General features: G+C 40.9%; 1 protein-coding gene across 1 annotated transcript in view; it reads left to right on the top strand.

Moving 5' to 3' along the window:
* The window catches only part of LOC136835351 (TBC1 domain family member 16-like), a 116,555-nt gene that overhangs the window by 22,101 nt on the left and 80,124 nt on the right, over positions 1-14,330 (top strand). The window contains exons 3-4 of the mRNA XM_067098735.1: positions 2,725-2,902; positions 7,265-7,370. Of these exons, the coding sequence (XP_066954836.1) occupies positions 2,725-2,902; positions 7,265-7,370 (284 nt within the window). The remainder of the gene's footprint in view (positions 1-2,724; positions 2,903-7,264; positions 7,371-14,330) is intronic.

The raw sequence follows: 14,330 nt of genomic DNA, 5'->3' as shown, positions 1-14,330 counted from the left end.
AAATAGTGTTAGCTGTGAATTCACAAACTTATTGACATGCATGGCATTGGAAATGGAAAAAAAGTTTTAACAATATGTAGCAACTGGTATGGTGAGTCTGAGATTTTGGATGATACAAACAGAATCAGTTGTGTCACATATGATCATTACAGTAGTGTACAGTAGGGTGTTTCTTAGCACAGTATCAGTTGTTCTCTGTCTGTCTCTGTATGTCTCTCTCTCTCTCTTTTTTTTTTTTGCTTTGTGTATGGTTATTTCATTACACGTTACAGTACAGTATTGTAATATCCTTTAATGAAATGTAGAAAAAGCATAAGTAAAAAAAAACATAAAACAAAAAAAGCTCAAGTGCCTGCCTACCCCTCTCCACCCATCCAACATTGCATTCCCACCCTCTTCCAGCCCAGGAAACTTCTTCCACAGCTACCCGTCTTCCCCAACAACTCCTCTCTGCATGCTTATTCTTGTAAACAACATTACTACTGCTCTCCTCCCATCATGCCCAGTAATCTCTCCCGTATCAGGATTAATACAGCCAAAGCCCTGCCAGGTAATGGAAATTTTCAGGTACTGTATTACATGAGAATGCTGTACAGATGTAAAACAGCAACTTTGTACTCTTACTTCCCCAACCCTGTCAATACTGCATAATTGTTAACACTAAATATGCTTATAAACAAAAGCAGCTTAATTTAGTCTGCTTATCAACAGCACAGAATACAATGTACAGTACTGTACACACAATAAAATAACATTGTGCTGTATACTTTATATAAAATGTATAAAAAAATTAACATTGAAATTCTCTCTCTCTCTCTCTCTCTCTCTCTCTCTCTCTCTCTCTCTTGTAACCTGAAACTGCTTATGTGAGCTAGACTTAAAAAATCTCTTTATTTATAAAGAATAACCCAGAAAGAGAAAGAGAAAGGCAAGCAAGCTCACAGCAATGTGATCCATACATATACAGTACATATACATAGGCACACATACATGGAACAAGTAGCTACTATTTAGTTTGGTACTTCCACATTGAAAATATGATAAACATTCATTCAAATATGGGCGTGTATTACAGTAATGTTATTTATTTTGTATGACATAGGAATTTATGAAATCCTTACACCATCTTACATACATCACTGGCTACTATAACCATAGAGCTTGGATTATTGTAAATCATTGTTTGAAGCTTTTGGTAAATATGTAATGCAGCATATATACTGAGTAACACAATTATATTAATTACATTACTGTGAGTACTGTTAAGAGAGAGAGAGAGAGCAAAACTACAGTTGTCATTACCTTGGAAAGATTACATTACACATTTGGGTCAGTTGATTACAAGAGCTTTTAAACCTGGAGGGGGGAGAGAGAGAGAGAGAGAGAGAGAGATTATATATTGTAGTTTTTAATTGGTTTCAAATGAATGAATGAACAGCAAACAAGGTCTAAATGCTGCTTAATTGTTTTGTTGTGTCTCGGACTTGTATAGACATGCAATACCTGTTACCCCAAAACACAATCTAATTTAATGGTTACAATTGAGCGAAAAGGGGAAGAAGAACTAAATGCAGTGTCCAGTCTTTTTTTGTGTGTGTTATATTGACAAGCAATATCTTCAAGTAAATTGCTCTTTTGTAAGCAATTGTATTAGTCTTTCTACTTAATCTGTTAACCCCCATCTCTCTCACTTGTGTTGTGCATGATTATTTTGCTGCAGTTTAATAATATCCTTTGATAAAATGTAGTGTACATATATACATGTGTTTATCAGTAAACATACTGCATTACCTGTTTACCAAAGGTTTCAACCAATGATGTGTGATTGCATAAATTGATTTATGATGTGTTTTGGATAAGTCAGGATTTGTAAATTTTTGTATGCCATAACATCTAAATAAATAGCATGTGTATTTAAATACAGTATGCATGAATGGTATGCATATGTGTACGTATATACACGCACACACACTTGGCATACATATACACATGAACACAGTCTGGGACACTGATTGCTATAGATAGATAGATAGTGGGATAGATAGATATTTGGATATATTTATTGATTAATCAATTTATTTTTTACCCAGTATTCAGGAACTTTTACAAAGAAGTTCAGGAATTTGTCATCGCAGAGATTTTAGGGTGTCTTGTGGGCATGTGATTTGGTTAAAATCAGTAAACTGGCAAATAGATAATTTTGTAAAGTGAAATTCAAATTCAAAATAAGCATGATATGCATGAAGGTAGAGACAAAATATGCAGGGAAGATATTTTGCATCTGTATTCAGCAACCAAAGCATTGTTTTTAAAAACATGAATAAAAAATAATGGAAGGAAGAGCTTCAATTAGGGAATGTAACTTATAGCTCTTGATATACAGTGAATGCAGTTATGTAAGCTGTAAACAAGTTGCCCATGAAAAATTGTTCATATAGGGAGTATGAGTTAAATGCTTATAATGTGAGCAACAAGAGTGAACATGGGTCAGCTTAAGTGAGGATAAAACTTTTGATAGGTATTGTGAGCAGCAACCTTAATTTCGTGTTAAGGCTATAAAAATTGTATGGAGTATTGTCAGATGGGAGGGAATCTAGGGTAGAAGAGGTTTGTGATACTGTACTATCTGTCAAGAAAAATTGTCTTAACATATGCAATGTGGATATGATTGTCTTTCCCCTAGAACTTGAATGAAACTGCTTGACGTAAAAAAACTTATTTCAGGTAAAAACAATGTTTGTGTGCATCCCCCATCTCGATATCGTGGTGATGGCGAGAAAATACATCATCCTGGATATCTAGTTATCAAATGCTTAGCAGATGTCACATTGGGAACAACTCTTCATCTTAGCTGGATACCAAATGATCGCCTGCGTCGTAATCATGAGCTGATACAAGCTAAGTAAGTGATCTGTTAAAGATAATTTTATAATCCTTGATTGTAGAAGATATAAAATTATTACAGTATCTAGAGACTTAAAATTGTGCTTTGTTATACAGTTGACATTCCTCTTATATTATACTTACACCTTTTGTACCCAACATATAAGAAGCCTCAAGTGGTGAGTTTCATCATAAATTGCAACTGTGTTAATAGGATTTTAATTCATTACTAAATTTTCAGCAGCAAAAAGCTGTAGTGGCAAAGTTGTTATTATTATTATTATTATTATTATTATTATTATTATTATTATTATTATTATTATTATTATTATTATTATTATTATTATTATTATTATTATTATTATTCAGTAGATGAAACCTAATCCTATGGAACAAGCCCACAGGGGCCATTGACTTGAAATTCATGGTTCCAAAGAACAGGGTGTTCATTAGGAAGAAGAGGAAATAAAGGGAAATGCAGAAAGAAGAGTACCACTTATTAAAAAAGAAAAAATTAATAAATAGAGAAATAAAAATTTATCCCTTCACAAAAGATCCCGTCCACACCAATTCGCTGCTGCCTAGCTGTAAGAAAATCTTGAAGTAAATCCTAAAGCATATCCACCCACCCCAAGATTCTGAAGTTTATATAAATAAGTGCCTTGTGATTTACTAAATCAAAAGCAGCACTGAATCTATTTGAATTAGTCTGCACTCAAAACCCTTATCAAGGTTCCCTTGCAAAGGGCATGTGAAGTCTAAAAGATCACAGGTACCTCACTGCTTCATGTATATATATTGATGTATCAGCTAACAATCCTTCAGATTCCACATACACGTACAGTACTTATATAGTGGCTTTAAAATAAGTTTTTCAGCAACTTTGGAGAGCACAGAGAGAATAGAGATTGCCTTGTAGTTACTGGAGTCTGCAGATATGCCACTCTTCGTAACAGGCCTGTATTACTAATCTTGCGCTCATCCACAAAGATACTACGTCAACATAAAAATCTACAGAATCTAGTAAACTTGGGAAACCACACACTAGAAACTCTTTTAAAAAACAAAGGGAAGAAACCATCAGGATCATCTTTGCCTGACTTATCAATATTATCCAGAATTTTCTTAACATCCCTGGACCAAAATGCAAATGTTGTAAAAATAGGTTCAGGATGACTAGTATCAGGGAGAGGTCCTCATGCAGATGGCAGGTTAGAAAGTGTCCCCAAGAGTTCAAGAGAATCCTTTTTTTGGGGTAGGAATAAAGACATTGGCTGATACATACTCCCAGTGCCACATCTGTATAACTGAAAATCATAGACAACCATTCCAAAGGCCCGAAAATTGCCAGTGGAGCCACAATCAAATTTGCCTGTTTACACTTAGTTTTCATTTATCATCACACCCCAGGATGGGTAACCCTCCAGGTAATGCGGACTGGTGGATATATATACGCGGTATATACGTACGATGGTGGATAACAACTGCGATATCATTTCCAAACCCTTGTGTATATTCATAGTGAAGTATATATATATACGTTAATCAGTGACAATGGACGTGAATATCCTCTATTAAAGAAGTAATAAAAGATAACAAAAATGTTACAGTGCGTCAGAACATTCCACGATCGTATCTTATACCCGCTTTCAGCCAATGGGTTAGCACCATTAATGGCATTTGACAACATTTTGAAATATGTGTGGCTAAGTGTTTTGTTTGCGAAACTTCACTTAATATGTACTGTAACGTTAGATATAGTGTTGTTAGTTACCCAAGTGTTGACCTTTTTGGGATTTTTGCTTTAAAGTTCTGCTTGTTAAGTACTTGATGATACAAGTCCATTTAAGTTAATCGGTCAACACCCCAGGTTAGCTAAGAGTTAAGTAATATCATGAAAGAAACAGTTGCATGCCCCAGAGGCACCTGGTGTGAAAAACGGGAATAACTCAGTAACTCAGAAGTTTGGGAAGGACAGAGAGGGTGCAAATTCCCAATTTCCTAGCAGTGCCCAAAGATATGTTCTTCCTTGAAAGAGAAATCTTATTTTGTAAATATGAAGAGAGGGGTGACATCCTGAGTCTGTCTCCCTTCCTCCCTCTTTGATAGAGAAAGCCATCCACGTGATACATATGAGTCCCTATGCAGGACATATAGGTGTGGAAAGGTCCCTCAAGAGGGCCTGAGAAAATACCTCCTTTCCTGGGACTGCCTGGCTATCTGGGAAAGGAGAGTGAAAATGGCATGCAAGCATGTCTGGGGATCATTAGTAGTGCACCCAATGTGCATACAGACGAAGGTTACAAATACTGGTGTCATGTCTTGTGCTGTTGTGAAAAGAAAACATCATAAACATGTCTGTGTGCCTCAATTCATGATCTTTTATTTCATTTTTTGTAGTTGATTTTATTCATGTCTATTTGATGTCATTTATTCTTTTATTCAATTTCTCAGATTTTACAAATTATTCTGTCTTGATGATTAACAGTAATCTGGTTTTCACCTTGTTTTGATTATTTGAACTGCAGGTTATTTCAATCCAAATTTTAAGAAAGTTGTGTGTGTTACTGTGTGGAGCTAAAAATTATTTCATTGATCCTATATGATTCTCTTTTTTTATTATTATTATTGAAAAAAATCAGATCATAGCAATGTGATGCATGGAATTCATAACACTGTAAATTGCCAACAAAACTGCCAATTTGACCCTGGTTTGCTAAATTTGATTTTTGTTTTGCATGAATTATTAGTAACATGTCGGGAGGTGTATGGTACTCAAATGGGCAGTGCACAAATAGCATTAAAAGTAAAAAAAAAATAGTGTTGTGAGCCCTGCAAGACACAGAACTTTGAAGGGTGGGAGTGGTAAACTGATTATATAGAAATTCATGTTTGAGACATAACAGAAAATCTGCTAGTTGTTCATATGTCTTTGTGATCAGGAGTAATGAACAGATATATACTGCTGAGTCATCGAATGCCATACGATCATTTAGGGTTTGCCGTGGGTAATTCAAATGAGTACCAGGCCATGAACCATGGTTTCTTCATATAAGGACCAATCAGCTGAGGTCTATGACTAAGCAAGTTCAGTTTGAAGTTAAGATCAATAGAGGTTCAGCGGTCGTCGGACTAGGAAGCGTCTGAACAGTCATGGTCATGCCACCTCAAAGTACCTTCAGACTACAATTGCATAATGGGTGGTATAATATTAGCTCGGCTCTTATTGTAACTATTAGGAAAATACGTGTTAATTGTATCTTACATGTTTCGTTTGTACTGGTAGAACCTTTACATGACTAAGAATCAGGTCATTATATATATATATATATATATATATATATATATATATATATATATATATATATATATATATATATATATATAAATAATCTCTCAATTGCAGTAATATTGTTAAAGCTGAAGAAATGAATAAAGTACAATCTGAAAAACATTTTGGAAAAAACACAAACTAACAAAATCAAAGTTTTACTTCACTTAAAATTTGTTTGTATATGTAAAGATAAACTAAGCTTTATTGATTTACAAAAACTGTAATGCCCAATTATGCTTCATTTAGCAGTTTTTAGTAATGATGTCAGTAAAACTCAGTCAGCTGATGGTTTTGAGAATGTGAACATTACCAGAATGCAAATGGCGCATGATTGTAATATTTATTTGTTAAATGATAAGGTGATGATAGTACTTGCTATTTAGTTAGATAAAGTAAATCAACAGTTTTATCAAAATTATCATGAATTTAGATACAACTGTATTACTTGACTTTTACTAATGGATACTGTTAGTATTTCTTTAAACAGCAAACAAAATTCCTTTGATAATATTCATACAGGAACTGTTTTTATAGATTGTGTTAATAATGAGTTGTGGTAGTGTGATTGTTCTGAAGTACAGGTACAATACATAAATGCTTAGAATTACTCTTTATTTAACCAGACATCTCAGAATTCCTTAGCACCTGTTTGCCAGATAAAAAAAAAGTGATACATTCATGATACTTATAAGTATAAATTTTATAGTGTCCAGCGAGCACATAATATTATGTAATTATACTATACACTCTAGTTAGAACTTTTAACAGTGAGAATAGATAATCACACATATTTGCAAAACCAAAAGCTTAAAAGTTCATTTATTTATTCTATTTTTTTCTTGGGCTGGATACAATGAAATCCACTAAGTTGAGGTGCCAGTAAATCCAGAGAAATGTTCCTTGAACTTTAAGCATGGTTTAGCATTAAGAATTTATGCATAAGTACATGAATGTAATAGAATAGCTTTTTAAATATTAAGTGGGGAAGAACAGAAATTGATGTAAAAGTTTTTTATTGCAAAGGTGCATTCTGTCTTATATTTTCAGTCAGGACGCCAGCAGTCGCAGTAATTCTCCTTATCCTACATCTGAATCAGAATCCTTGTCTGTTTCTTCACTGGTGTTGCATGATGGTACAGCAACATTTAGAAAGGTGTGTATTGAAATATGTTTATTCATTTTGCAGTAGCAACTTGGGTGAGGTACTAGAATATTTCAGTGAGCACAGTTAGTATGTTCCAAGTTACTTAACTGCAGTCTTTGAATGTTCAGTTTTCAGATTTTTAACATTTTCTTGAGAAAAGTATGATACTATCTTTAAGATAATTCACATTTGCAATGTTGTTAGCTAGTGCTTAAAAAGGGATTTTGACAAAAATCTATTTCTGGAGAGGGGACGTGTCACCCGGTGAAAAAGTCCATTCAGCACTTATTTCTAGGCAATTTCCGTTGCTAGATACCAGGAAAGCTAAATGAAATGCTGGAGTTACTACCCCAGAGCGAGCTCCATTAGATGGGTAGTGTATGGAAAAGGTGAACTTCAAGCAAGACCTTATCCTAGAATCCAGAAGTCAAGTCCACAGAGAGGTGCGTTACAAAGCCATGCACCACTTTCATGGACAGTACACAAATGCCGCTAGCCGCATTCCATGAAAGCAACACCCCACCAGAATGATGTTTACCATGGGGACGACACATGGCAGAGGGTGGGTCACGGGTGATACAGTCCCCTCTCAGAAATAGATTTTCCAGCATCAAAATCCCACTGGATGGTGCCGTGTCATCGGCCAGCTCTTAACAGAGAAATAAATATCATTCTTAAACTGCAGAGATAAAAATGTAAGGAACAGAAGACAAGGTCCACAAAAAAAAATTTTAATTGCTAGCAATAATAACAAATAATGTACAAATGAAACTGATGGGAGCTTAAAATTAACATGACAATATAAAAAAAAATACTTAAACAAAATAACTATACAAAATTGAAAACATTATAACATAAATGTGTCAATTAGACAAATATACAGATAACACGGTCAGGTGAGAAAGTCAAGGCGCCTGACTGAAATGACTATAAGGGGACAACTGAGGCAGTGGAGGAAGAATTGAATAGGAATCAGAAAGGGTACCAGAGGAGGGACAACGTTCCCTGCCACGACTGCTGAGAATTTAAGAGCTTCTAAGGATTTCAAATAGTGACGTTTGAAAACCAAGGGTGACTTCCAACCAGTGTATTTGGTAAGATCCGTGAAATTCATGTAATGGAAGTAGTTAATGGAGGTGGCCACAGCTCTAATATCATGAACTCTTGGGACTGGTCAGGGATTAGCCTGCTTGATAAAGTAAAGGATTTGTTGTCTAATATAGCAGACATAGAGATATTACCCCCTTCCTCTGATAAAGAGAGGCCCAGATGAGATGTGAGAGGACCTGTCTAAATAAGCCCTCAATGTATGAACTGGACACAGGGACAGGTCTTGAGAAGGGGGAGAATTTTCAAAGCGACCACCTATTCTGGGATCTTCATTTTTGGCCAGGAATTTAGGGTGAGAATCAGCAAAAACCTCCCTTGATGGAAGCGAAGTCGACATGGTTGGGCTCCGTGAGAGAGTGCAGACAGCTCTGAAATTCACCCTTTTGGCTAGGCTAACTAAGAACAACGTTTTCCTCAATAAGGAAAGGTAGAGACAAGACGATTATCGATATCTGAGGCTAACTTCAACGTCATTCAAAAACCAGGAAACCATATGTGGACGGATTACTGGTCTCCAGTCGTACAGGCCTTAGGGATGGAAGAAAAAGTAAGGATCTGTGAGGTCAATTTTGAAACCATACAAAAATACTTTTCGTAAATGACTTGACTGTAGTAACAGTACTAGAGGCTAAGCACTTCTCAAACAGTGAATCTAAAAGGAGATTGCCAAATTTATGGTCATTACTGTAGCCTCAGATTCTTTCAAAAGAGTGCTAGCTTCTAATTGCTGAGTCATACTGCCGAGTGGAGACCCGCTTATCTGATTCCAAGAACATGTGGTATTGACAGGATCCAACGTTAGCATCCCTTGAGCCATAAGTTTCATAAAAGTCCACAAAACCAGGGCATTTTAAATTTTTGAGGAAGCTGACACAGTCTGAGTTTGTACTACTTGTGTTAGTTTCAGACTGGGGATTTGGATGTGGCGGTTTCAGTTCCAGCAGAAGTGGAAACCAGCTGCTCTTTGGCCAGTAGGGAGCCACTAGAGCTACTTGACCCTTGAATGTCCTGAGTTTGTGAAGGACCATTAACAACAAGTTTACTGGAGGGAACAGATAAATCTTCTTCCACCTGTTCCAATCAATGACATTTGCGTCCGTGAAAAGAGCTTGAGGGTCCAGGTTGGGAGCTACGTAATGATGAAGCTTCTTGTTGAGCTTGGTTGCGAACAAATCTACCTCCAGGCCCGGAACTCTGGTTGCAGATCCAATTGAACAGGCCCTGTCTAGGGACCACTCCGACTGAGGGAGTTGTCCTTGATAGAAATCTCTACGGCGTTCCGGGACCCCCTGCAAGATGAGGCAGACAGGTGCCACTTGTTCTTGCACGCCAAGGAGAAAAGTGCAATCATTACCTGGTTGATCCGGCTGGATTTTGAACCTCCTGTTTATGCAGTGGACTATCGTGGCGCTGTCCAGAACCAGCCTTATATGAATCTTCTTGGGGAAAAGCTTCTTCAAAGTAAGAGAAGACCGCCATGGCCTCCAGAACGTTTATATGGAACTGGCGGAACATGGGGACCAAGTCCCCTGCACTTCTTGGTGTTGAGAATATCCTCCCCACCGGGAGGGCGTCTGTGTGGATAACCAACGCCGGAGGAGGAAAGGTGAGAGGAGGACTGACTTGGACAGGCTCTTGACAGTCGACCAGGCCGTCGAGTCTCTTTCAAGATGGGAGAATCAGAACACCTTGTCTCTGAGGGCTGATGTTGCTCGACTCCGCCACACTCTGTGATATCTTTCAGTTTACCTTCAGCAACAGATCTGTCACTGAAGCGAACTGAAGGGAGCCCAAAACTCTTTTCTTGGGGCCGTCCCGAGAGGCTCGTTTGGACTCTGGAGAAACTGTCTGGTTGCTCTGGCTATCTCTTTCCTCTTGGGAGGAGGAAGGAGAGCTGAGAAGTCAGGTCCCACTGGATTCCTAGCCACTGAAACAACTGCTCGGAACCAGGCGGACTTCTCCCTGTTTACCACGAAGCCCAAAGATTCTAGAAAGTCGACCACCAAGGATGTAACCCTCCGGCATTCTCGGACGCTGGATTTAGATGATCCAGTCGCTCAGACACGCCGCCAGCGTAATCCATGAGACCAGAGTTGTTGTACGACCGTGTCTGTCAACTTGGTTAAATCCTTGGGCTATGTTGAGGCCGAAAGGCATCACCTTGAAGAATATGCCTACCTTCCGGCCCTGAACCCCAGAAAGGGGAAGAACCTTCATAACCGGGACGTGATATTAGGCGTCGGAAAGATCTAAGCGAGGTGGTTCGGCTCCCACGGGCGCAGTAGGTCCGAACTTGGGAGACTGTAAGCATCCTAAGGCTTGTTTAACGAATGTAGGAATTCAGACAGGACAAGTCCAGGGTACTCTAAACATCGAACCCCTTCTTGGGAACACTGAAGAGCCTGCCTTGGAACTTCAGAGTCCTCCACTTTCATATAGCCTGTTTCTGTAGAAGATCTGCCACAAAGTCCCGAGATCCTTGGTGCGTGGCCTGATAAAAACTTGACTGGTGGAGGTGGCCGTCGATCCCAACTCCAACCTAGGCCCTTGAAACTATACTCTGAGCCCAGGGACAGAAGGTCCACCGGGCCGAAAATGGTAGCCTCCGCCGCCCAGGATGTATGTCATCGGTCCTGTGTTTGCCTTCCCCCTCTGGAGCCTCTACCTCCTCTGTTCCTGGGAGAGGAGGGGGGCTCCTCTTTCCCTAACATACAGCCACGGGCTTGCTGCTCTGGTTGACTGCCTAGAGCGTAATTTTCCCCTGACTTTCATATGCAGGATTGGAAGCTGGGAGGAGCGTAGGAGGGGCAGCCAGAGACTGATGCCCGGGTTCACCAGGACATACTGAGGCGGAGGTTGGGAGGAAGAGGTTGAAGGCTGATCTTGTAAGGGAACCTGGGCGAAGGACTGAGCCGGGAGGCGTTTGAAATGTTTAAGAATTTCTTGCTGGACTGGGGAAGGCGGCAAGATCAGACTGCTTCCGTTATAGGGCAGACCCAATGAGAACGGAAGACTGTTGGCCTAGCCGCCTCAGATAAGACTTCGTCAACTTCTTCTTGTTGGGAAAAGATTGCTTCCCCCAGATAGAACTCTTCAAGCTTATTTGGTTCATGCCGACATGCGGCTGCTGAAAGATATGCTGGCAGTACAGTCGGGCAATCATAAAGTCAAACAGGTCTTGTTGAAAACTTGCCAAGAGAGATTTCGTCAAGACCTGGAACAAAAGAATCCCCTATAGACCAAAGAAGTTTGCTTCTGCTAAAGTCAAAGAGTTCAAAGACTGGCGAGCCTATCTCTAGTATCAGCCTCTGCTTTCAGGAGCGACTCCGGGATCTTGAGAGCTGCTCCACTGATCAGATCAGAAGCGCATTCTGGGTCAAGCCAAGTCACCGTAAAGCGTATTAGGGTCTCCCTTCAGAATTGGTGCCCCGGAAAAGACGAGATGTCGGGTCCGTCTCCGGAGATGAGGAGGGTTTACCTTCAAAGCAAGCCTGACTAGTCAGAGAGGCTTTCGAAGTACAAGGAGGAAGGAGAACATCACTTAGGGAGTGAACATAGTGAACACTCCCTTGGCTGGTGTAAGCAAAGTGTTCTCCATACTGCCACTCCGTGAGTCCTCATCAAAGCGACTTGGCTTGGTCCCCTAGGATAGATACCTGGTCTCCTTAGGGACTTTATCAGACCTGTTCCAAACCTCCCTTCAGCCTGGCGAAACCTGTGGGGGGATGTCAGGTCGGAGGATAGAATTTGCTCTTCCACTCCATGTGCCCAAACCCTCTATGGAGAGAGTACCGCAAGATTCTCAGGGACATTGGCGGCCAGATGCAGCGTTCCCCAGATCGAAGAGGAGGGAGAGTGGAAGGGGTCAGGAACAGAATGAGATTTAGACGAGATCCATGTCGGCCAGTCCTTGGATGATTCCCTGTTGTGATTCTACCTTCTCCGAAAGAGACTGAAAAGAATTAGCAAGACCAGACAGCTGCTGTCTACCCACCGCGTCGAATCAATTCTCAAATCTACGCGTCCCGATTCTCTCAAGGAAATGCTCGAAGAAAGGGACGTATCCCAAGCAGGAGGAGGGGAACCGCCTTGGCCGACTGAGACTCCGCTTGTGAGCCCACGGGGGAGGCTGTACCTAAATCGTGGAACAGGGCTGTACGCCCGTGCCGCCGCCGGAGGGACCTCAGATCGACCTGCGGGTAGGTAGGTTTTCTTCTGACAGACTTCACCGCCGGGACAACAGATCCAGACATGCCCGTGGGCGTGAAGTTTAGAAACCTTTAAAAGAGGAAACGGTGGAAGAGGAGAGCTAAACAGTGAAGAAGCAGCCTCACCACCCCCTTACCTGCTTGATGCTCCGGGACAATGTTAGGAGATTCAAGGCCAAGGTCCAAGATCCGCGCGTCTTCTGAAACGCCACGCTCAGGGCGAACGTCTGGGAGGCTGGGTCAACTCGAATCCCCTGGCAATCAACGGGCAGCAAAATCGTCGGTGACTGAAGCTGTGATCAGCGCCGGGGAAAAGGACATTGCAAAATCTCCTTCGGTATAAGATTTGCCAGCTCGTTGCGTCAGAAGCACGCTAACAGACTTTAAGGGCCTGGAGGCGAAGCATCACGAGACTTGCGGTCAGCCTGCGGAAGAAAAACATTATTGCGGCTTACTGAAGGCAGGGAAATCGGTAATCACGTATAAATACAGTTTGGCTAAAAGGAAAGATGCATGACAACCTGCCGAATCGCCGATAGCTTGCTCGTAAAGAGCGTAATGTGGCCATCACATCGTCAGGGTGCCAAACAATGAGATCCCCTACGTGGACCACACATCGGAGTGGGACGACAAACTTCGTGGCGCTGGCCTGGTGGAGAGCTGCAGGCACCCTGTTCTTTGCAGCGTACCACCTGTAGTATGAGATTATGAAGTACACAAGGTGCGGGTAGTGTGCGAACAGCACATTAGTATATAAAGCCGTGAGACCAGCGGAATGATCGAGTGCCGGATTAAAATAAAATCTCTTACAAAATAAACATAATAATATAATAAATATGCCGAACTAGCCGGGGTAACATGCCTGTAAAAAGTAAGTGGCCGGATAAAATAAAATGGGAGGTAAAAACTGTCGGATGGCGCATTCCGGCAACTAGAATGAAATTCTGAAACTAACAACAACGGAGAAGACCGGTAAACACTAGAACCGCCCGGGGGGAAGCAAGAATGCGCCTCGATAACGAGACAGTGGTTAGCTAAGAAGGAAGAATCAAAGGTCGGACGAAGACAGTCAGGTGGAAAACACTAACTGGTACGAGAAACAGAGGACTATAAGCGGAGTTTCGCCAAATTAAGCGACACGGGGGATGATGATGACGTCTGGAGGGGAGGATGAAAAGACCAGGGAGGAAGAACCGTAAAAGAAACAGCAGAGAGTGGGAATGCACAATCCGAGCTCCGGGTCCTCCACGTCCACTCGCTGACTGAGACCAGCTACCCAGCAAGCACGAAGCAGGGGAGAGGAGAGGAACAACCTCCATGGTCAGAAAGAGGGGGGGAGGCAAAGAAGGCCAAAGATAGTGGAGCGGGAGGGGAAGCTCTCAGCCACCAATCCCAGGAGGGTATATGCTGGTGAAGTCAGGGCACCGTGCCAAGGACAGGCCAAACAATGCAGAGAAAGGGGACACAGGCTATAGGCTAAAAGAAAGGAATGCTCCCAAGCCTTGATAAGTTAACAAGACTGAAAAACAGATCAAGGGGAGAAGAGCACTTTCGGGAGGGGAAGGGGTAAGGGTGTGTCGACATAACCAATAACTGAAACTAACAGCAGAAATGACCAAACTAGGGTAGGCTACGTGATGTCGCTATCCCA

This window comes from Macrobrachium rosenbergii, chromosome 55 (genome assembly GCF_040412425.1).
Source record: "Macrobrachium rosenbergii isolate ZJJX-2024 chromosome 55, ASM4041242v1, whole genome shotgun sequence".
In the NCBI taxonomy this organism is placed as follows: domain Eukaryota; kingdom Metazoa; phylum Arthropoda; class Malacostraca; order Decapoda; family Palaemonidae; genus Macrobrachium; species Macrobrachium rosenbergii.
Note: the sequence above shows the minus strand (reverse complement) of the source record. Positions and strands in the feature narration are given on the sequence as shown.